Source organism: Artemia franciscana, unplaced genomic scaffold (genome assembly GCF_032884065.1).
Source record: "Artemia franciscana unplaced genomic scaffold, ASM3288406v1 Scaffold_1259, whole genome shotgun sequence".
NCBI classification, from domain to species: Eukaryota; Metazoa; Arthropoda; class Branchiopoda; order Anostraca; family Artemiidae; genus Artemia; species Artemia franciscana.
Window position 1 is genome coordinate 41,784 of NW_027062772.1, and position 25,207 is coordinate 66,990.

At 34.9% G+C, this 25,207-nt stretch overlaps 1 protein-coding gene across 2 annotated transcripts in view; it reads left to right on the top strand.

Annotated features, from left to right (window-relative positions):
• The window catches only part of LOC136042407 (probable E3 ubiquitin-protein ligase HERC4), an 88,615-nt gene that overhangs the window by 36,948 nt on the left and 26,460 nt on the right, over positions 1–25,207 (top strand). For both annotated transcript variants that reach the window (XM_065727381.1, XM_065727382.1), the window contains exons 6-11: positions 5,032–5,183; positions 7,231–7,471; positions 9,885–10,003; positions 16,818–16,945; positions 19,378–19,739; positions 24,782–24,885. In XM_065727381.1, the coding sequence (XP_065583453.1) occupies positions 5,032–5,183; positions 7,231–7,471; positions 9,885–10,003; positions 16,818–16,945; positions 19,378–19,739; positions 24,782–24,885 (1,106 nt within the window). The remainder of the gene's footprint in view (positions 1–5,031; positions 5,184–7,230; positions 7,472–9,884; positions 10,004–16,817; positions 16,946–19,377; positions 19,740–24,781; positions 24,886–25,207) is intronic.

The following is a 25,207-nucleotide window of genomic DNA, read 5'->3' on the forward strand; positions in this document are numbered from 1 at the left end:
GAAATCTGGACCCAGTGCTGAGCCCTGTGGGACTCCTCTTTTTGATTTTACGTGAATATGGGAAAGGCAATTTCCTGATTTAACTTGGACAGTTCTTTCTTTTTGATATTCATGGCAGACTGATTTTAGGGGACCCTTATTCCCAAGCTAATCAGTCCATCCAAAATCTGTCTGTGGGATACAACATCAAATACTGACTTAATGTCCATGAAGACGGTTATCATGATCTTTTGGTTCTGCAGGGAATATAGGGCATCTCGTTAGAGCAATGTAAGATTGTCAGTGGTACTTAAACTTTTACGAAATCCACATTGAAATGGAGGTAGAAAATGGTTGGTTTCCACAGTCCAGTTTATTCTATTCTTTATTAATCGTTCATAAAGCTTCCCCATTACAGGTAATAGGGCTATAAATATATGATTTTCTAGTTTCGTTGGATCTTTATGGAACTTGGGTAACATGATTGCTACTCCCTTTTTCCATATTTTAGGGAATTTCCCTGATTCCCAGCAATTGTTAATTATTTGAAGAAGCATTTTTATCCATTTTGAAGGAAGTTTTTTTTAATAACATGGATATATTTGGTCATTGCCTGGTGCTGTCACCGGTAGGTTTTTAATAGTAATTTCTAACTCATTTATAGTAAAAGGTTGATTATAGGGTGCGTCAATAGATGTGTCTCTAGCTCTTTTTATTTTCCAGAGGTTTTTCTTACTGCTGATTTATTTCTTCTTTGTCTATAACTGATTTGAGATATTTTGCCCCTTCATTGGCTGTTTCCTGACACAGCCAATGTGTCAAATTATCTATAATTTCTTTTCCATCTGATTGAATTTGCATGTTTACCTGGGGTTGTTCATTATAAAAGCCATTCATTTTCTTAATAAACTTAGATCTTTGTTGAGGGGTGTCTAAAATCAAGTTTTTCCAGGTATTGCTTCCAGCTTTTACATTTTTCTTCCTTTACTTTTTTTTTAATATGGCTGTAGTTTTCTGTAAGTGTAGATAATTCTTAAGGGTGAACATTACTTCATATTGTCTTTTGGCTTTTGTCATTTGCTTCTTTGCAAATATCGTTCCACCAGGGGGTGTTTTTTTCTTTTGTGTGTTTCTGTTTTATTTGTTATAGTTGACTCTGCTGCTTGTATCAAGCTGTCTTGGAATGTTTCAATTGTTTCTTCAGTATTGTTTGAGCTTGCAAAGGTATTTTCTAGATCTTGCACTTCTAAGATTTCTTGGTATTTGTCCCACTTCACTTGTTTGATGTTTATTTGTTTTCTGCAGCTCTCTTTTTCATACTTTGTGGGTTGATCTCTTATTTCATGCATTACTGGTAGGTGATCACGCAACAAATAGATTTCACTTGCTGACCAAATCGTCCATTTAGAAGCTATATTAGCTGGTGTAATTGATAGATCTATTGTAGTGTATGTGTTTGTTATTTTGCAGTGACGTGTTTTCAGATTTTTTGGCGTGATTAGACATGCATCTAAGTTGTCTTGTAGAAATACTTCCACTGAAATTCCAGCACTATTTGAGATATTATTGTGTGCATTTAGGTCTCCAAGGATTATATATTTTTCACACTACGGGATTGTTTTCACTATTTCCTCAATAAACTTGCCAATTTTCTTATTTTCCCCCTTTGGGTTGTAAATATTGATGATGTTGAGTTTTTGACGATTTCAAATTTATACTGTGCATCCTACTGCTTCTATCATTTGGTAATTTTTATCTTGTGAGATTTCTATATTTAAAAGCTTGAAATGGTACTTTTTACTTATGGCTATTAGATTGCCTCCTCCACTGCCTTCTATTATATTTTGTCTTATGATATTAAATTCAGTGAGTTTAAATTTTTCATATAGGACTAGCCATGTTTCTTGTAGGCATATTATGTCTACTTTGTAATCGACTGCAAATTTTTTTAACATGTCTGTTTTTGTGCTTGTCAGTGATTGAGAGTTCCATGAGACAACTACCAGAGTGTACTTTCATTTGTAACTTTAAATGTTCTGTCTAATTCTGGTTCATTGATTTCTCTTGGGCTTATTTTAATATTTCTGATTTGTTCAATAACCTTGCATAGGCTATTGATTTTTTCTTCAACTGGAATTGAGCTTATGTCAAATATTCTTGGGTTTCTGGCAATTTTTCTTATTATCTTTTTCACCACTGTTTTTACATCACTTTGAATTTTGAATTCTTAGTCTCTTGATATTGGTGGAAATTCTTCTTTGTTTAGATAAAATTGAGTAGTTTTTGAAAGTTGTTTATTTGCGGCTTGTGTGTAAGATTTGTATGCTGATACAGATCTTCTTATACCTATATTTTGAGTTTCTGCAATTTTTGTACTAATCTTGTTTTTTCTTCTTTGTGGGCAAGTAGCGGATGTAGTTGTGTGGTTACCATTGCAGTTTACACAGTGATATTTTGTATTTCTTGTTTCCACTGGCTCAGTTTTTAATGGACAGTCTTTAGATTGGTGAGATTTTCCACATGTAAGGCAAGATGGTTTTGGTGATCTGCTCACTGTTTTGATATGGCCAATTTTTTGGCAATTGTGGCACTGAATGATTGGTCTGTTATATTGAACAACTTCTTTGGGTCTTCCTGCAAACCAAATATGGGAAGGCAATGTGTCACTAAAAAAGTGATTAACACGGCTTTGCTGTCTTCTGTTTTTCTTGTTGCTTTGTTAACATTTTTTGTCTTTTTACTTGTGAATTTCCAATTCTGTGTAAGCATTCCTTTATATCAGCTTCTGTCATTTTTAAATTCACACCTTTTATGACACCACGGACTAACCTTGTTCTTAGTTCAACCATTACACTTAAGCTTCCTAGTTTTGTAGTCTTCAACAATAATTCTTTAGAGTTTTCATTTTGAGTATATACTATTAATAGTTCATTGTTCTTTTCCAAGTCATATTCAAACTTGTTTTTTTTAATATATTTTTCAAGTTTTTGATAATTGTGTTGTGGTCAGGGAACTGCTTGTTGTGTTTTGTGAGGATTGTATTTACACTGCAGTTATATTCTATGCTTGAATTGATAGTTAGTCATTGGAAATGGTTTTCTGTGCTTTCTTTTGTCTTCCAGGTTAACTTTTTCATGTCCCTCAGGGATTTCAAGGGTGTTTGGCACTGTTTGATACAAAGTTCTAGCATTTTCTTCTCTTCTTCTTTCATTGTTAGTATCATTACTAATGCTTGGCTTTCCTTCTGCCTCCCTGCAGGAAACTACTTAGCCCATATAGCTTTCATTGTCACTTTCATTTGTTGCTTCGTCACTTAAAGCTTCAAATCTATTTTGCACTGACAGCTGGATATGTTCCTTGATTGTTTCTCTTTTATTTTTCGATTGCACTGTCTTATTCTCTTTATTTGTGTTTATCCATTGACTTGTATCTGTTTGATTATAGTATTTTATGGCTTGACTCTGACCTGGGCGTGTGATTGTTTGGTGTGTCACTGATTGGGGGGAGCCAGCGAGTAGAAACTGATTGGATCCATTTGTGGGATCATACTATATTTGCACTGGCTGGGTTTCGTAATGTTCTGGGCTGCAAAAAGTCCATTCACCAGTAGACGATTGCTGAACCCAAAATATGGGCTGGTGTTGAGGGGTTGGCATTGATGACCCCCCGTATATTGTCCATTTTGCTCAGTTCTCAAAACTTGCTGTTTTTCACTTTTAATCTTTTTCAAAGATTAAGTAAAACTAGAACAAATATAAACTTAAAGAAAGATTTATCATCCCACCGTTTTAATCTTTTCTTCCTATCCTTTAAAAGTTCTTAACAATAGTGGAAACGGGCGAAAAAGATACATGAAAGCTATTCTGCGTACACTCAATTATATTTGTTCTCTCCCCAAAACCTCCCACTACATTGAATCTCCTGACAATAAACCGGAATTCAGCATCTGTCTGTCCTCTGAGATGAATATTCTTGATTTTCTGTTTTTTATAGAACTTGAAACTGCTTTTTAAAAGAAAAATTTAAGCAATATTGTAATTTTAACCTCGTAAGCAAATAGATCAGAAAGTGCTGAATGCAACGGTGTTTATTTTTTATTTTGATCGAAGATAAAGAAATGCAAGATTTTTGATGAGACCCTACTTTTTCAAAGTACTTCAGGGTTTTTGCATGATTATAAGAAATGATAAAAAAAAAAAAAATGAAATAGACATTTCAAGAACAGTCTTTGCTATCGAATGGCATCTCTATCTTAATCTTGCGGTGAATTACAATGAAATGCAAGCTTCAAGAAATTTTACATGGGAAATCAAAGCAGGGATAATAAACCTTAAGCCTCAGATTATATCATTGTCACTAAGTGTTTTTATGTTAAATGTCGGTGAGATTAAATAAGTCAAACGATTCTCCTGTTAATGAAAAGTGTTTTGCTTGTCAAATTTGCTCAGCAGCGTCCTGTAAGTTGAATACCAACGTCTTTTCAAAATTCTACCTGTCCAAAATGTGTTTAATTTTGTCTTTGGTCAAAATTATGTAGCGAAAAATGAGTTGTTGGGAAACTTTTAATTACTTTTTATCCTTTTTTTCTTCTTAATTTCTAGGGGTATGGGCTGAAGCCTGAAATGATGCCTTTTTTATATCGTAATTGACCTGTATTTACAAATTTTATAGATTGAGCTGGAAGGATGTGGTAATCTATCCTATAACCTCCATTAATTTGAAGGATTGAACATGGACGTAGCGTCCAGTAAGGGGCTGAAAGAATAGCTGCTCTTGTTTTACTTTGGAAAGATTGCAGATGTAGAATAGTAGATATATTTATATTATCACTTGTACAGAAAAGACGGGGAGGATAAATGGTTTCGGGGAAACTGGTGTACCTTGAAGAATAAGGGAGGGATATGGTTTATGGGAGCCGAGGCACCTTAAAGAATCAGATTTATCTGAGCAACTTTCACTACCTTGAAAATTAAATTTTAACTTGAAGTTTTTTTTCTGCATTTAAAGTCCCCATTAATTGTCTCATTACAATCTTTCTTTTTCTCATTATAGGAGCTGTTTTTGGATGGGGGAGAAACGATAATGGACAATTAGGGCTCGGGGATCGCTCTCATCGTGTAACACCTTATTTGCTGAGTTCCTTAGAAGATCAAAAAATCGTCTATATGTGCTGCGGAAGAGATCATAGTGTCGCTCTTAATACGGTTTCTAATTTTCTTTTTTAAATACTTGTATTTAGCTTCAGGTTTATCCCCCCCCCACCACTTCTGTGGCACTTAAGATAACAAAAACAATGCACTGTTCTGTTCTGTTAAAATGGTCAAGATTAAGTGGTGTAAAGGTAAAAAAAAAAATCCTTCTATAGTCTTACCCTTCCTCTATATTCAATACCTGGGTGAAGTCTAGGTAAGTTGTGATGATAAGATTTTAACTTGATATTATTGTTTTGCATCCTTTAAAAAACTTAATCGTCACTTGAAGGAGAACGCCCATTTTCTCTCTTGCATTATCCCGCCAGCCATAGAGCTGATATTTTATATAATAACGAGGTTGAGTTAGTCTAGATTGTAAAAATGTAATTGTAAGATTAATGTTATAACAAACTTGATGTAGAAAAAAAGAATGTAAAATAAAATAAAAGAAAAGGAAAACATAGAGTTATAAAAACGAAGATAGTATTTCAAGCTTAATACTTTCATTTTCTTACAGAAATTAATTTCCTGCGAGATATCAAATTTCTGTTATTTAATTTCTCTAGAAACTATCATATGAGCCTAATTTGCCTTCAAGGGATCGTGTTTTATGAGCCTATCACATGGATGAAAGCTAAATGATTTGTTCCAAATAATACGTTTAATGAACACTAAGAAAGGTTATGCAAATTAAACTAAAGGAAACTTGAACTTCTGTTTGAGATATGTCCTTCCTCTTTTTATATGCTTGTGTCATCATCAAACCGTTGGTTGATATTTAGATTTCTTATAACTTTTTGAATAAACTTACTGTGTTTATTTACCAATACAATATAAAAAGCCACATAAATTTGCAATAATGCAGTAATTTGCAGTGTTTCACCTTGTTAAATGATATGATGCGTTTATCTACGATATAAACAGCCACATGCTCTTTGTTGTAATTTACAATATTGTCTTACATTTAACTAAGATTTTGTTTTTATTTATTTATTTGTTGTTTTCTGAGACAAATTTAAATATATATTGTAAGGCTTAATTCATTTTTTTATATATGCTTTGTTTATTTAAAACGAAAAGAACCGTATCAAATTTGCAGCTAGGGTGCTATCTCATGAAACTATTTGTTATTAAGGGGGACATGAATTCCTTCATGCATTTTTGTTTTCTGTTCTTGGTACATTCAAAGGCAAAGGATATTGACGACTTTTTTTTTTTAGCTTAAAAAAAGAGTTCCTTCAAAATTTTTCTACAATTCGTATAGGATTTTGTGAAAATCCTCTACGTCTGACTGAACTTTCTTCACATGCAAAGGAAAACAATGGCACCGTACAAAAAGAATTTTGTCAGGCTTTTATAAAATACGTTGATATTTTGTGCTTGTTCTTTTATAGTCTATTGCTCTTTTCAAACGGTACCATAACTGGTTTTGATTTCATCCCCCTTGTCGAGGAAAATGGTGCATGTCTTAATAAGAATAGCCCTAAACACTGTGCTATACTCGATAAATGGGTACCTGGAGAAATCTGGGGAAGGTAAACAGGAAGGGTGTCCTAAAGCACAGGATGGTTGGCCCCTAACCTCCCATTACACTTCCTGGCTGAAGTGCCAAGAAACGGAGATCAGCACCGCCGGTAGGGACTGTAAAGTCCAATTCCGTATTATTTACCTTTACCTTTTATTGCAGTAGTTCTATTATGGTTTATTTTCCGTTTTTTTTTTTTTAGCTGAAATAAGACTCTCATTAGGCTGTTCTATGCCCTTAGGATAACTAGTCGACACTTGACCTATTACTTGTGTTTTTTGGTCTAATTTAAATGGTACAAGTACATGACATGTAGCACTATGCATTTGAATTGATTTTGAGTCCTCTTCCATCCCCAAGACCATTTTTTTACCAATCAATGTTTAAATATGGTTATTTGTTTCGTGGTATTTTTCTTTTTTCTTTTTCTTTTGGAAATAGATACTTATTAAGATTTAGCACTAAATAATTTGATTCTTTTATTAATGCCCCAAATGAGGCTTATGATGCTATTGTTGATTTGATATATTCCAGGATGGTCATGTTTTTACTTTTGGGGCTGGTAAGTACGGTCAGCTAGGTCACGGATCGACTGACGATGAATTAATACCCCGAAAGATTCAAGAGCTGAGTCAGTTAATTGTTACCCAGATTGCAGCTGGTAAATGTCATAGTCTAGCGTTTGCACCTAAAAGTGGAAATATATATTCCTTTGGGCTAAATGAATCAGGACAACTTGCAAATCTCTCAAGTGGTTTGCCTCAAGCTATCAACGGTAATTTTATTATCTTGAATTCCTTTGCTCGGGCTTCCTGTTTTCCTAGGGGGTAGATTTGTGGTTACACAAACGCTTGTTTTGAATTTTAGACTTAAATAATAATATTATATGTAGAAATGATAATTATCTTGGTTAATCAGCCATATACATAAAATTACAAAAACACATGAATCTTAAGTAAGACAACACTGAAATTAAGAAGAAAAAAGAAAATTTTAAAGAATAATATGAAAAGGGGTGACGTCGCTGTAGTGGCTCGTAAATTATTCATCAATCAATTTATTTAAAAGAAACAAAGAAAAATTACAAAACTTGAGATCCCCATAAAAGCTCTTGGGCCTGTTAGAGTGGGAGACTAAACATAACATAATATGCTTTTTTGACATTGAATTCAAACAGATCGAAGCAGATCAATTTAACCATGCTTGAATTGAACCCATTGTATTTATAACTATCTATGTCTGATTAGAAACGGTACTAATATTTTATTGCTTGATTTACAAAATCTCAAGAATATTGCAATTCTATATTTCCTGATTTCCTTTCTTGAAAAATTGTCAAAATGTTAGGCCATATTAACTAGGCCTATCTCCCAACGCTGACTAGGATTCGAAGATTTGTTTTGGGCTAGGATTCAGCGTAGATTAGAAGTTTAATTGACTTTTTGGGCCATTTGGCCATTTCTGCATGTATTAGTGCTTAAAATTCTGATTTTTTTTTTTTTTTTTTTTTTTTTTTTTTTTTTTTTTGTAAAATTGTTGATATTATTAAGGAAGATGTTATCTGTATTTAAAGCTTGCATCGAGAAATAGTCTGAAAACATTCCGACTGCAACCCTACTCATAGGCAGGGAAGGGGGAGGTAAAGTTCGCTTCTGTAGGGTCTTGTCCTCAGCGAATCTTCCTAAAAAGATTGTCTGATCCTGGCCGAATGTGTTCAAAAGTAAAAGCTGCTCTCTTAGTTTTGCTCACTGGGTGCTGCAACACGATTAAAAAATTTGAATCGTGTTTTCAAGAATATCGTCCGAAAATTCTAGAAATTTGTTCCTTCTCTTCGAAAAGTCTGGAAACAAGTTAATTGTTTCCAGTTATTGTTTCCATTGGGTTGGTTAATTGACCAGACTTTCGAACAGAAGGAAAAATTTCTAGAATTTTCGGACGATAATCTGGAAACAACAGAAAAGAAAGATATTTTTTGTTCTCTACCATATGTTCCAGGGTTGAGTGAAAAGCTTAAAAGAATTTTATAAAATAATGGCTTAAAGGTAGCTTTAAGAGATAGTAATAGTTTTGCCAGTTTTTTAAATTCTGGAAAGGATCGAACTTCCGTAGAGCAACAAAGTGGGGTTTATAAAATCCCATGTACTTGTGGAAGCTCTTATGTGGGACATACTAACCAGAATTTAAAAAATGAGATTGCTACAACATCATAATTCTATTTCATCATCTTTAAAGCAAAATACCAAACCTGAAGATTTCACGTCGGCCCTCTCGGAACAAATCTATAATTTTCCAAATCATTTTATTTGAAATGTTTCTTTGATTTCTAGGGACCAAGGTTTAAAGCAAATTTTCAGGGAAACAATCGAAATTAAAACAATTTTATTCGAGAATAATTCCATAAACAGAGATACGGGTGAATTTGGATTGAATTCAATTTATGATAATTTACTGAGTTCAAATAAAGTAAATATCACCTCACCTAAAAGCTATGACCTCTGTCCACGTAATATGTCACATCAATCTAATGAACCAGAACCGAAAAGGTCAAAGAGACTGGCTTCCGCTGTTGCATTGAAAAAAACACTTATATGTGTTCGAAATATCCAGTTAAATTTTATATCTGTTCACTGTCAATAAAAAGGTTTCATCCCTACTTTGAACTGTTTTACTTTCGGCATGGAAAGGCAGTGTGGCCTTCGAAGTTATCTACTTCAATTCAACACCATTATCATTTATGATCACATCAGGGTGTGATGTCTTAGTAATGTTTCCAATTTTTTCGTTGATTAATTTCCACGTAGTCCGAGGTGAATCCCATTTTTTAAAAGAATTTTCGTAATAAATTTCTTCAATTGTTCTAAGAATTTTAACCAGCAAATTTTCATAATTTTTGAATGGCTGTACATTATGAGCTAAGGGGTATTTTATTTTTATCTTATAGAGTCGATTTTTTTCCTTGATATATTTTAAAAGCGATAAACTTATCCAAGGTTTTTTGGGTGAGATTCTTTTCCGGTATGTAGCTCTAAATGGGCATTGAAGGTTCAGTTTTCCGTTCAGAATTCGGTAAAGTACATCCAAGGATTTATTTGGGTCATTCTCGTTAGTAAATTCACTCCAATCTATATCGCTCAGACTAGATTTCAGTTCATTCATATTTACTTGTGAGAAATTTCTCCTTTTCATAGAACATTTTTTTGGATATGAAAAAGAAATCCTCCGTGGAAGTCCAAGTTGGAGTCCATATGCTATTGACAGGATATTCGCCGGAGGTGACCAAAGTTTTGCAACGGTCAAGCACCTTCAAGTAAGTATTTATGCCTCGATTTTATATTTATTCTGTAATCATACTTACCTTAACTTGCTTGTTTGTTGCAGGGGCAAGTAATATTCAAGACTTGACTTAAAATCTTCTCTTATTTGGCATCTATATTCTTTTCTTTTAAATTTTAAGGAACTATGAATCTTTGGTTTTTATGGCACTTGGTATCTACCAAATGACAGCGATCGTAAATTCGGTCGGTCGGTCTGTCTGTCCGGGTTTTGCTGTTTTAGGTACTTCCAGGTGAGCTAGGACGATGAAATTTGGCAGGCGTATCAGGAACCAGACCAGTTTAAATTAGGAATTGTCGTTTCCCCGATTATACCATTGGGGGGGGGGAGTAGGGAGAACTTTAAATCGGAAATATTAGAAAAAATGAGGTATTTTTAACTTACAAACGGGTGATCGGATCTTAATGAAGTTTGATATTTAGAAGGATATCGTGTCTAACAGCTCTTATTTTAAATCCCGACCGGAGCTGGTGACAAACGGGGCGGGGATGGTTGGGGGGTGGAACCTAAAATCTTTGAAAACGCTTAGAGCGGAGGGACCGGGATGAATTTGGTGGGAAAAATAAGCAAAAGTCCTAGTTACGTGATTAACATGACCGGAACGGATCCGCTTTGTTTGGGGGAGTCGGGGGAACGGTTGATTCTCAAAAATAAAAGAATGATTTATTTTTAACTTACGAAAGAGTGATCGGATCTGAAGGAAATTTCATATTTGGAAGGAGTTTGTATCTCATATGTCTTTAAATCCCGACCAGATTCAGCGTCATTGGGTGAGAGGGGGGGGGGAATCTTGGAAAACACTTAAAGCGGATAGATCAGGATGAAACTTGGTGGGAAGAATAAATTCAAGTCCAAGATAAGCGACTGACACATACGGACCGGATCCGCCCTCTTTGATGGAGTTGAGGGGGAGAGGAGGAGGAGTAATTAAGAAAAATTAGAAACAAAATGTGGTACTTGAAACTTACGAACGGGTGATAAGATCTTGATGAAATTTGATATTTAGAAGGATCTTGTGCTTTATAGCTCTTATTTTAAATTCTGACCAGATCTGGTGACATTGGGAAGAGTTGGAGGGGGGAAACTGGAATTCCTGGAAAACGTTAACATTCAGGTATCTTTATTTTACGAATTGGTGATCGGATCTTAATGAATCTTGATATAAAGAAGGATCTTATGTCTCAGATGCTCCAGTCGGATCCCGGGACCTAGGGGGGTTGGCGTGGGGAAACAGAAATCTAGGAAAACGCTTAGAGTGGAGAGATAGGGATGAAACTCGATGGGAAGAATAAGCACAAGCTATAGATATGTGATTGACATTATTAGAACAGATCTGTTCTCTTTGGAGGAGCGGGGGGGGGGGTGTTAATTTGGAAAAATTAAAAAAATTGAGGTATTTTTAACTTAAGAACCGGACATCGGATCTTAATGAAATTTGATATTTAGAAGGAACTCATGTCTCAGAGCTCTAATTTCAAATCTTGAGTAAATCTGTTGACATTAGGGGGAGTTGGAGGGGGAATCTTGGAAAACGCTTATAGTGGAGAAATCGGGATGAAACTCGGGTAGGTAGAATAAGCAAATGTCGTAGATATGTGACTGATGTAACTGTACTGGATTCGCTCTCTTTGGGGGATTTAGGGGGTGGGGCTCAGCACTTTGGGGAGTTTGGTGCTTCTGGACGTGCTAGGGAAATGAAAATTTGTAGGCTTGTCAGGGAGCTGCACAAATTGACTTGGTAAAGTCGTTTTCCTCGATGTCATCTGGGGGACTGAAAGGAGAGGAAAAATTAGAAAAAAATAAGGTACGAGTGGTTGATCAGATCTTAATGAATTTTATAATTAGAAGGATCTCATGACTCAGAGCTCTTATTTTAAATCTCGACCGACATTAAGCCTCTGATTTTTCTTTTAAATCAATCTATTGATTCTTCGAATTTTGCTAGAGCTCATACCATATGAGCTCTTGGCTCTTCCGGCCTCGTCACAAGTGCCATAAGAGGTCTTAGCTCTTGTTATATTTTGTTTTTGAAATTGGACAGATAAATCACTTAGGGTGAATGATGATATCGAAAAGTGGTTGCTATAGAACATAACGGCCAAATTCCACCAGTTAGACTATAAACTAGTTAAATTTATAGGAAAACGTACATGTTTGTCGATATGTCTGATATGAATAAAAATTTTCTGAAGTCGTTCTACAAAAAGGTCTTGTTCTACAAAATATAATCTTCATATTGACATATTGATGTGAATCCTTGGGTTTCTCTAAAGAAAAAAGGTTTTTTGGATTTCAGAACAATTTTGTGCTAGAAATATTTGCAACTAGTTGGGTTGATAGAATACCTTCACCTAAATCAGGTCTCTTAATAACCAATCACAAATAAAATCCGCGAAATCCAAGTAAGAAGGTGGCGGTACGAGTTTTATATGACTCAAATGTAAAAAGCAAGATTATCTTAACTAAATTTTGTGCTGGACCCCCCCCCCCCGAGCCTCAGGAAGAGTGGTAGGCAACGGATCATAATTGGCAGTTCTTTCGGTAGTGATGCAGAGCTCTACGACTGTCCCTTTGCGGGTTGAGGTTTTTTTGCTCTGTACAGGATAATACTTATGTACTTTAAACAAGGTTTTTACGGCTGGAGAAACATATTTCCTTTTTATCTCTAATCTGGAAGTTCATGACTTTTGTTTTCATTAGTTCAATTTTCGGACAAAAAGATAAAGCACCATTGTTTTGTGAACTCTGGATGCTGTCTCTGATTAAAACTTAGATTTTCTGAAGTCTTCCTGGAAAATTTCTCAAAAAATTGACTCCTTCAAGTTTCAATAAGAAATGAATATACCGAGTAACATTTACCAGTACATAAGTATGAAGGTTTTATCAAACAGTTCGTGGTAACGAACTGTAGTAAGGAGCGACCCGGCTCAATAGTAACCAAAACTCTAAAAAATGGAATTTTGATACCAATAGCTACATCAAAAGAATCGCGTTTTAGTGCTGGTTTTAAATATATAAGTTTCATCAAGTTTAGTCTTACCCATCTAAAGTTACGAGCCTGAGAAAATTTGCGTTATTTTAGAAAATAGGGGGAAACACCCCCTAAAAGTCATAGAATCTTAACGAAAATCACACCATCAGATTCAGCGTATCAGAGAACCCTACGTTAAAAGTTTCGAGCTCCTATCTACAAAAATGTGGAATTTTGCATTTTTTTTTTCTGCCACAAGGCAGATCGCGGATGCGTTTTTTTTTTTTTTTTTTTTTTTTTTTTTTTTTTTTTTTTTTTTTTTTTTTTTTTTTTCAGGGGTGATCGTATCGACCCAGTTGTCCTAGAGTGTTGCAAGTGGGCTCATTCTAACGGAAATGAAAAGTTCTAGTACTCTTTTTAAGTGACCGAAAAAATTGGAGGGCACCTAGGCCCCCTCCCACGCTAATTATTTTCCCAAAGTCAACGGATCAAAATTCTGAGATAGCCATTTTATTCAATGTAGTCGAAAAACCTTATAACTATGTCTTTGGGGACGAATTACTCCCCCACAGTCCCCGTGGGAGGGGCAACAAGTTACAAACTTTGACCTGTGCTTACATATAGTAATGGTTATTGGGAAGTATACGGGCGTTTTCAGGAGGATTTTTTTGGTTGGGGGGAGCGGTTGAGAAGAGAGGGATATGCTGTGGGAACTTTCCATCGAGAATTTGTCATGGGAGAAGAAAATTTCCATGAAGGAAGAGCAGGATTTACTAGCATTATTTAGAAAAAACAATTAAAAAATAAATGTGAAAAAGCTTTTTCAGCTGGAAGTAAGGAACAGCAGTAACACTTAAGACAAACAGAAATTATTACCCATATGAGGGGCTCACCTCCTTCTAATACCTTGCTCTTTACGCTAAAGTATTTTTAGTAATTTCAACTATTTATTCTACGGCTTTTGTGATTCAGGGGTCATTCTTATGAATTGGGATAAAATTTAAGCTTTAGTGTAAAGAGCGAGGTACTGACGATGGGGCGAATCCCCTCATATATGTAATAAAAACATGAGAATACAAAAGTTCTTTACGTAAGCTAATTTATAAGTTACGTAAATCTTTTACCAATAAAAATATTCGTAAAAAATTGAAAGTTCTAGTTGCTTTTTTAATTAACCAAAAAATCGGAGGGCAACTAGGCTTCGTCCTCCGTTCTTTTTTTCTCAAAATCATTTGATCAAAATTATGAGAAAGCTATTTAGCCAAAAAAAAAATATGCAAATTTCGTTTTGATTATTCCTCTGCGGAGAGCCAAAATCAAAACATGCATTGATTCAAAAACGTTCAGAAATTAAATAAAAAAAACAAGTTTTTTTAACCGGAAGTAAGGAGCGACATTGAAAATTAAAACGCACAGAAATTACTTCGTATATGAAAGAGGCTGCTACCTCATAAACGCCCCGCTCTTTACGCTAAAATTTTTTACTGTTTTAAAAAGAAGAATTGAGAGAAAGAGTCAAACTTTAGCGTAAAGAACGGGGCGTTGATGAGGTAGCAGCCTCTTTCATATACGAAGTAATTTCTGTGCGTTTTAAGTTTTAATGTCGCTCCTTACTTCCAGTTAAAAAAAACTTGTTTTTTTTATTTAATTTCTGAACGTCTTAAAGACGATGTGGCTGGCCGTAGAACTGATATGTTATCCTTATCCACTATTTTGAAATCTTATATTTTATAAATAGGGACTTGAAGTTTTATGGTTCTCAGACATGTTGAATTTTACTTGTTATTTTATCACGAAATTATATAAAATGTATCAAAAGTAAGGATCATTTGAATATTAGTAGTGCATTCTGTATAAATAGAAAGCTTATTAATTATTTTGGAAAATTTTGTCGGCCAGAAATGAAACACTGATCTGGAACAGAATCGAATTAACTATTTGATGAAATGGTAAACAGAAAAGATTAGTCTATGTGTATTTTTTTTTTCTGTGTTGTTGTTTTGTGGTAGGGAGATATGATTATCTTTGTGTGTTATGATATTGTGATGTTTACTATAGAATACTCTGTATTTTTTTTTCTAATGGATTTATCAATGGATAACTTGAAATGTGTCTGAAGAAGACAAATATAAAACTCTCAGGATAACCTAGCTTAGTCTAGAGAATGCTATAGGATAATTTATCGCTGTTTTGTCTCAATTTTTGCACAGCATTTCTAATTTCATTGCATCATCTAAAAGTCTTTAGCTGTTTGGTAAGAAAGAATGTGCAGAACAACAATGTTCTGTCTCCTCAAATGAATTTTGTGATGGAGGGCACACTTAGTAGTCCTTATTGTTAAAGTACTAATTATATGAAAATAAAAATAGTTTTGCCTCATTTGATCCATCTTTGATATATTGATACCTGAAAACCGCGATTTTCTTAGGTTTTTTTTTTCTTTTCCTTTTTTTTTTATTTCAAAATTTTGAAGGTTTTAGAGGAGTAGAACACTGTGTGGAGGGTGCTGAGTTGAATTAGGAAAATAAATAATCAAAATGAGTCTGTTAAATTTGAAAACTCGTTTTGTCTGTTAAAAAGGAAGCGCATTAATAAGCTGTTGATTCCCAAATACACCTGCATCTTCAATAACTGGATTTTAAGTGTATACGAAACTGGAGGTAGATTTGCTTAGATCCTGCTGCTGTAATCTATGGAAGACATTTTAGCATTTCAAAATATGACAATTAATTTGATTGGCAGAAATAAGCTGTTCCACAAATAAAATATCATGAATTTGAGGCGCATAAGAATTAAAGTATATTTATATTGATGAATGTAAAATCCTAGAAAAAAAAATATTAATGAGAAACCAGATTATTGAGGAGGCGATTAAAATATGAGTTTTGATATGTTTTAAATGCGGAAGTAAAGTTTCTTTTGGTAATTTAGATGCATTAAGGTTCATGTACTATTTACAAGTTTTTTTTATAGGTGTCTTATCTGCAGTCCTAGTGTTACAATGATTCAATCAACCTAAGACCAACAAAATACTATCTAATCGGAAACTATCATTCCATAGTACCAATTCAGGTTTATCCATCTACCATTGTACACTTATATATTTATTTAACAATCAATCACTCGAAACATGTATTTAGTTTTTTACTTTCATGTAAAAAGCTTGGTTTTGTTGCATGCCTCATATGGAATCACCACAGCCAATACCCGACTGTTACTGGAAACTTGCATTTTTCCTAGTCAGCAATTGCATAGCTGGACTTCTTTGACACTTTCCCCAACTTAAACAGCTTTACTGTTATATCATAAGTCCTGTCCTTCCTGTCAGAATAAATATAAACTCCTTAGTCAAAATGACGTTGCGGTTGTAATTTTTTGATGTCGTAACATTTGGCCGCGATTCTTTCATTATTTAATTCTGGGTTCTAGGGATCAAGAGGCCTAAAACTACTTTGCAAGTCCTAACAGATCGCTTAAGTTTATGGTTATTTTTGTGTCTAGACTATGACAAAAATCTGCAGGTCTTAGCACATGAGTCTTGTCTTTCCTAATCAAATAGAATATCGTTTCATCTAAATATAGGCTATTTTGTCCCAATTGTATTAGTTATGTTACTAGTAAAATAAAAATAAAAAAGAATTAAAACCCTCGTTGAAACCTCATACCTCAGTTTGTATCTCCTCTTAAGTCTTAATAAATCTTAGTTTTTAGTCTTAGTAAATCTCAGTTGTTTTGCGTATTAGGAAAAAGAAAATTAGTATTGATTTTTTAGTGTAGCTCGAAGTTAAAGTTTTCTTAATGTTGTTTTTCTATTTAGCCCCTTTTTTTACCGGCAGACTACAGGGAGCGGAAAATAAATGACTCCATTTTAGAAGTAAATACAAGTTCTTTGACGAAAATTCTTCCAGGGATCAGTGAAGAATCGGAAGTGCAAGAGGCTTTAACGTAAGTTTACTAGAGGAAGAAAATAAGCACACATTTCCAAAAATGATAATATAGCAACTTTTTTGTTTAAGCAAATATCAGTGTCAATCTTATAATAATAGCAAAAAAATCTTTTTTATGGGCTGCTTTTTAGCACATTTTGCTCGCAATTATGGAGGCTAGAGGGAAAAATAAACTTACTATATTAAATTGATCATAAATATGGATACCGCTTAAAAAAAAAAAAAAAAAAAAAAAAAAAACCCTTCATTGCAAAATTAAAAAAAAAGTGTAATAGATATTATTATGTCTTAAAGGCTAAAAACCTCCTGGTAAAATATAATTTTCCTGCTCGTGGATACAATCCCACGTTCCTTTAGTCTTAGATGTGGTATGGTCGTATTGCCCAAAATGAAAGAGCATGTAACATGTGCCTTTTTTTCATAATGAGTTAGAACTCATTAGTTTGCCCTGCTGTTTCGAGTTTTCTCACCAGAAAAAAAAATCATCCTCAGAAATGAGTCCATGCATATGCGCTTTATATTTATAGGAATTCGTTTTTCGTTTATTAAACAGTTTTTTTTTTTGGTCAATAAATTGGAAAAATCTGGAATATGTGAGGCAAATATCACTTTCCCTTCTAAAAACATTGTTTTGAGCCCTTCTCTCCCTAGAATATTCCTAAACTATAGAACTAAAAAAAAATCATGCCTAGTATCAAAATGTATTTATCTGACTCATTGGTGCTTTTACTGGAGAGCAAAAACAAGGTTTTCAAGTATTATGTAAAGGGTACATTTTATATTAAATGATGCAACGATAAAAAAAAAAATTAGCTAAAAACTAGTATGTTGCTGGGTTTTGTCTTAGATTTAAGATTAAGACACAAGAAGTGAGGGTAGTGACAGTGTTCAAGTCTGACTCTAAAGTGCCGGGGTTCCGAAAACATGATGTAGATTTGCCAAATGTTTTTAGATGAAGCATCTAAAGATAATTTGAAGCACTTGCTTGAATGACCATATATCCAGGACTAAGATGTGATAAAAATATGACTGTAAAACTTTTTCCAGTATTTTTAATAAAATACAGTTAACATAGTACATATGTTACGGACGACAGATGATTATTTCAAATGTCAATTTTTTTGGTTATCCAACCGGGGCCAAATGAACAACACCTTGTTGTGTAGAGATCATAGGAAAAAGTTTACGTGAAATTGTAGGATTAATTAAGACTGATGTTTAGAACAGACCGGGATGAAAGACGAGTTCTAGGACTCAGGTGGCTTTGCTTTGTTATAAGTTGTTATAACAGCAATAGTAATGTTAAAAAATCATGCTTTTTGCTAATATTTTTTATCCATATGATTTCTCAGATTCTGGTAATCGACATGGGTTGAAAAGTAAGACGTTACCACTGTCCGTTACAATTTTTGACAGTGTTTTAAATGTTAGGTTATCAGTTGGCGACCACTAAAAGTAATGCGTAAGTGAGATTTATTTCCTGTGTTTTGGCAAACGATTAACAAATAGAGTAATTGTGAATATAAGAAAGAGGAAAAATATAATGATGATGCGGAATAATCTACGCAGACAACAAAAAAGAAGCAAACCAATTAAAACAGAACAAATCAAAACAGATATTTTAAACATAGATGTTAACACGTAAGAATCATGGTTCGAATCGCACGAGCCCTCAATCTTATTCTGCCTTTCAGTGACTGTAGTAAGAGGATCAGTTATCCCATACTTTCCCTTTATTCTGGAATTATTGTACAAATGTGGGAGATTAAGGAGGCATATAAGGAAGGAAAGCTCTATCCAATAAAGGTGTGCAACTAAAAAAACAAAATAAAAACGGTTAAGTACCAATTTACTTCCAAAGAGTGCCTACTGTGGGCTTATTTATGAAAGGCTAAAGAAGAGCCAAAGGAGCCAGCTTGATTACCAAGTTGAAGAGAAGCAGGAGATGGCTGTTGAAAAGAAACGCAAATATTTCACTTTTAATCTCAGACCAATCTTGAAATATACCCTTTTTCTGGTAGGGAAAAATTTCCTCAGCTCAAGAGAACGATCTGATAAGGCTGGAGATGTCATCTGTATAATTCAGTAACATAATACCTATTCCAGGAAGCACACAACCTTGTGAAACAACCTTTGATGGACAGCCAAAGCATTACTATACGATGGAGGGGAGTGAATTGCATCCTCTCTAATGTCTGTTTATGCACGGATCAATGCACCATGTCTATTTGCCTGAGTAGACGACGGGACATCTCAACTGTGCTTTTAGCTCACGCTACAGATTTTTAAGCCCAATGACAATAATAGACCTAGAATAGGATCTTAGAATAACCGGTTGATTGACAATTAGTGAAGTAAATTCACAGCTTTGAATTTTTTTTTATTATTTATTTTTTTTTTAATACTTAAATAACTAAGTTCTTTTTTTAGATTTGTTGAGAGCGTCTTTCAGTCGTCTTCATGTTTGAACGGGTCCTTTTTGAAATACAAATCTCATTACGGATGCTCATCTAGCAATCACGGGATCAGAATTGAAGAAGTAGAGAGTACATTTAATAAGTTAAGTCTTGTTCAAAATGACTCAATTTTAAATCGAGTCCTCAAGTGTGTGACCCAGTATATGATCCCTAATTTTAATTTGCCATCGCCTCATCCTGAGAATCTGAGGATTTGTATAATTCTCCCCTTTTACCATGAGATGATGATAACAGAACATTTTGCTGAGTTGCAGATACCCTTTGCCCGCCTCCTTCTTCGTGTCATTCATGATGAAAACAACGAAGCGGTTATTGGTAAGTTATTTTGAACTACTCTGAAAACAGCTTGATTTAAAACGCTTTCTTACGTCTAATTTTTTTTAGGTATTTGGTTAATGTTTCATCAACATCGTTCAGTTAACTTCACGGTGGTCGAATTGACTAGAAACTGAAATTTAACCTAGGGTGCGGGGGTTTAAACCCCACCTCTTTTTGTATGGATAGGGGAGATTTAGTATCTTTTTTAAATGACTTAAAGAAGTTGGTTTGTGTAGATTAAGTAATATTTTTTTAAATTATAGATATGGATCAAGGAAATCAAATTGATTAGAGATGATATAATGTAGCTTGAGAATCAAAAATGTCTTGCAAATTAAAATTGAGTTTTTAGATTGTTTAGACAAAGGTTGCATGAAAAATAAGGGAATAGGCAAATAATAAAGGATATCTATGATTTGAAATAGACTTGTTTGAAAGAATTTGGTCTCTAAAAATATGATATCGTTTTAAGATTAAGTACTTCTAATTACTATAATAATTGATACCTACTTGCTTCTGTAACTCTAATCCGGTCGGCCAGACCATCTTGAGGCTTCTCATCTGACCATATTGTGACTAAGCTTCTCTGAGATTTCTGTAAACACTGCAGTTTTTAGTAGTACTGACAGAAGACAGTTGGGTTCCCAATATCACTTCATAAAAGAGCAAATGATGTATAGTTAGTTTGCCCTTATTAACTAACTCAATGGGCTACAAATTATAACTAAATGCAAACAATTGCTAGCTTGCCGAAATCATTTAATGGGGTTGCAAGATTGACTTGGCGTCTATTCATGTGCTGAAATTGTTGGATTAAAATGTTTTAAAGTAAGGATATAATATGAGCGTGGAATAATATTTGAAGTTTGTTTAGTAGGGTTGTGATTTAACCTGAAATTGTTTTATTGCTGTTTTATAAATTCTATTCTGATTTATGGTCACCGTATAGAATAAACCCACTTTTCAATTTTTGAAGAATCATAGTCAAAAGATTTGGCTAACTTGATATTTCACAGAAAAAATGGACAAAAAGAGAGTATCGAAAATGTAATACAAAATTGTCCCATGCTAAGCAAACAAACTAAACAGGAGGATTCTTCTTTTGTTTTCATTTTATTCAGAAGAGTCTCAAATTGCTTAAAAAGGCGAGTAGAAATGAAGTTCAGCATGCCCAAGAAGGGTCAATGGCTGAGTGTCTTACCCCTCTTTCCATTATCCAAATAATAAGTGCTGCTGAAACTTCTGTATCGTGAAAAATAGCTTACATGGAGGATCCTGTTAGTAAATCTTACATATACGAGTAGGTTGTACGTTTTCAAAAACGGCCAACTCTTGATTGAGGAAAAAACCTCATTCAGGACGTCCATCAACTTAATTAGTGACATATCTTGGAGCGTGGCTCATTGTATTTTAGTTGAAGATTTTAGCATGAAAAAGGTTGCCGCCAAGTTTGTCCATGGTGTTCTTACTGACGTTAAAAAGAATGACGATTGAAAACAACTCGTTGAAATTGACCAGAATTTCTGTCATAATTCGTTGCAGTTGACTAAACATGGCACCATTAGTACGACCCAGAAAAAAAGCAGCAAAGCAGCAATCAAGCCAGTTTAAGAGGTCATCATCATCCTGTCTTGAGAAATGTCGTCAATTCAAAAATGACATGTAATGTTTCTGGGCTTTCTTGATGCCAATTCTTTAGTGCATCCATGGTTTGTTCCTCCAGTTCAGACCGTTAACTTACTTACTTAAATTCACCTGCGTCTGGGGGTGCATAGGGCAACGGCGGTTTACCTCCGACTTTACCGATCTTGTGCCAAAGACCAAAGTTCGTTCAATGTTGTTTGGAGACTCGTCACCTCTTTCTCCAGGAATCGATCAAGTGTGTCGCGTTGTCTTTCATTTCTTCGAATGCTGGGTGGGGTTCAACACCATAAATCTTGTGGGAGGCGTCGATCGCTCATGCGGGTCATATGCCCCCAATTTTTTCATCTTCTTGTTCTGGTGTCGTCGGTCACCTGTATTTGTTCGGTATCGGCCCTTACCTAGGTATTCGTTACTCTATCGGTCCAATGTACCACAAGGATTCTACGCACGCAATTATTCTCGAAGCTAATTAATATTTTCTCAGCAATCTTTGAAAGGCTCGAGGACTCGCATCTGTATAAAAGTACAGAGAGTACATTACTCCTAAACAATCGCGATTTCAACTTCTGAGAGCAGTATCTACATCTCCAAATGTTTTTCAGCTGAGAAAATGTTCCACCTGCTTACGCTATGCGTAGCAAGGCTTCTCTATCACAATTCTCATCTTGGGTAATTGTACTACCGAGGTACTTGAATTCTTTGACCTCTTCTATATTAGTGCCTTCGTATCGAATCCCAACTGCAATGATCGTCCCAACTGCGTTTGACATACTTTTCGTTTTATCAACATTGTTCTTCAAGCCCTTAGGGGCAGCTTTAACTGCTAGTTCATTTAGATTTTGTTGAATGTCCTCGTTGGAGTGTGCCACGAGAACGATATCGTCAGCGAAATCGCTGTCGCGTATGACCCTCAGGGCTTAGTTTTATGCCTTCTCTAGAGTGGCATGCTCGAAGCACAAAATCTATAAGTATTGCGAATATTATTGGAGATAGTAAACATCATTGACGTTCACCGGACTCGACAGGGAACCATTTTGACAACCCATTATGTGTCTGGACTGAACAGACCTGCGCAGCATAGAGGCCTTTTATTATATTCACAAATTTCGGAGGTATCCCACACGCTAGGAGAATTTTCCACATCGCTTCTCAAAACAATAAATAATCTTCACTTCTCATTCGTTTGATATGTCCAGTAGAAGACGTAAGCTAAATATTAGGTCGAAGGAAGAACAATTTGGGCGGAAACCATGCTACTCATCCCCTAAAACTAAGCCCACTTGAGTCCGAATTAGCCTCGTCGTCCCACACCCTACCAAACGCTTAAATAGTAGGCCAGCGATAGCTTTTTCTCCATATTTCATCAGCTCCGAAGGGACTTCATCACACCCAGCTGCTTTCCCATTTTTAAGTGACCAGGGCTATTATAGCTTCTTAAAAAGGATGAGGCCCGAATAGATATCCAAGTTAAATAGGGGCGCGTCAGGGACCAGCAGTGGCTCATGGGGTATTGGCTGGTTTAGAACATTCGAGGAATATTCACTCCAACTGTTCGGGATATCTACCTGATTGGTAAGTAGCTGCCCACTTTTATCTTCTATGAAGAGGCAAGGGTTTGTTCGCGCCGGAAATCCTCTTAGTAAGCATATAGACGGTTTTACTATCACCCCGACTGGCTGTTCTCTCTGCCTCAGCTGCTGTGTTCTCTTGTCATTCTTGGCAGACGTTTTGACTCGCTCATGTGCACATTTATGCTGCTTTTTTAAACTGTCACAGTATTGCCTATCGCTAGGCGGACTAGATGAATGAACAGACCATTAATCCAGCCTTTTATTTAGAAGTGTTAAGAAAATTGAACAAAAGTGTTTGTCATTAAAGACTAAATTTGTGGTAGGTACTGACTGGCTTTTTCACCATGACAATGCTTCCTCACATATTGACATCTCCGTTTTTGAGTTTTTGACTAAGAACTACATCGTTTGACTAAGAGCTATGCACTCTAGTCACCTTATCTGGCTCTGTGTGACATTTCCTTATTTCAACGTATTAAAAGAGACTTGAAAGGATGGTAGTTTGGCAACATTAAAAATGTTTAGACAAAAACGAAAGAGGAGTGCACTTCCACTGTGTACCCATCCAGTAAGTAATAAGATTTGTCATTGAATGTGGCATCTAAGATGAGAAAAAATTGCTAGGACAAAGTTTGTATATTCGTTTTAGAAAAAAGTATTTTTGACTAAGAACTACATCGTTTGACTAAGAACCACGCACTTTAGCCACCTTATATGGCTCTGTGTGACACTTTCTTATTTCAGTGTATTAAAAGAGACGTGAAAGGACGCTAGTTTGACAACATTAAAAAGGTCGAGACAAAAAAAGAGGAGTGCAGCTCCACATTATAGCGAGTGAGTAAGTAAGAAGATTTATCATTGGGTGAAGCATCTAAGATAGGAACAAATTGCTTGGCCACAGTTTGTATATTCGTTCTAGAGACGTAGAGTCAGATCTCGGCAAAAATTCACCCCTCCCGTCCCACGTTCTGGGATGGAGGTAAGTCAAAAGAAAGAAACATATCAAGCAGCAGTTTTTGAATAGTTTGGTTCCAAGTGCATTTATTTCATGCTTGGAATAGTATTTCCAATGGTTTTTTTTACAGGGAATGTGGTCCTAGAACGTTTTGACATTTTTTTTGTGGAGCCCAGGATCCTGAACAAAAAACTCCGCGGTCAATAGGGGATTTAGAATCATTTTCTAGATTTTTAGTCTGATGTAATTCAGGTTCCACCAAGACTCCGTCCACAACTAATATTTTCGCGAAGTGAACTTTGGAATTAATTAAAAATGTGTTTTTTTTTTTTTTTTACCTTGGGTCAAAAGAACCGCATAGTTTTTCAAAAAGTAGAAATCGAAAATATTTTGAAGAACTAAATGACACATTTTGCATTAGTATAAAAGTTAAATTGACATATCTCACTCTCAAATATCATTAAGAATCTGCAACCAATATAAACTTAATCTAAACACCTTTCGAATTGAAAAGGCTAACTTGGTTGGCTTTTTTAGCAATCGTATCTATAAAAATTGTCCTTTATTTTAGTGGTGTATTACCTTTTTGGGGTTCGTGGATGGAGTACGTGAACCTCTCAGTCAACTTAGGCCTGTACTACTCACTCTTTATTTCCAAATTGGCCATTCGATTAACGCCCCATTCGTTTTACGGTCATACCCGAAAGACATAATAAATAAGAAAATACAAGAATAAGTTCAAAATCAATGAACTATGGAGAGTGCCAATGCCCAAATTCGTGCAAGCCTCTTACTGAATCGGAATGCACATCCGAAAGATTGTTATTTACAATTTTTTATATAAATATAGTTCTTTTGCCTATTTTCAGGTAATTGGTATGAAGATTTACCAGCTGAATGTTTCCTGCGCGTCATTGGAATATACAAGAAAATAATTGTGTATTTACTAAATCAGCCTGGATTGCAGTTAACTGTAAGTTGTTTATTCATGTACACAATCTGGAAAACAGAAAATTCACCTTCTTTGTTTCTACTTTTTAGATTTGGTTGTCTACATAAGTTTATTCGGCATACAATTTACCTCTTTCTTCTTGTTTTGTATAGTTTAAGAAATCTACCACAAGTTATGCTACTTTAATAATGTGTAGGTGATTGGATGGACATAATAAGAGATCAGATGCTCGTGAAGATAAGCAATTTGTCTTAACGTTGCTCTTTCTTAGGGACATTTTAAATTGCACAAGGCAATGCGGGATTATTTTATCTCTTGACCTTTTATCGGTATGTCTGAAATG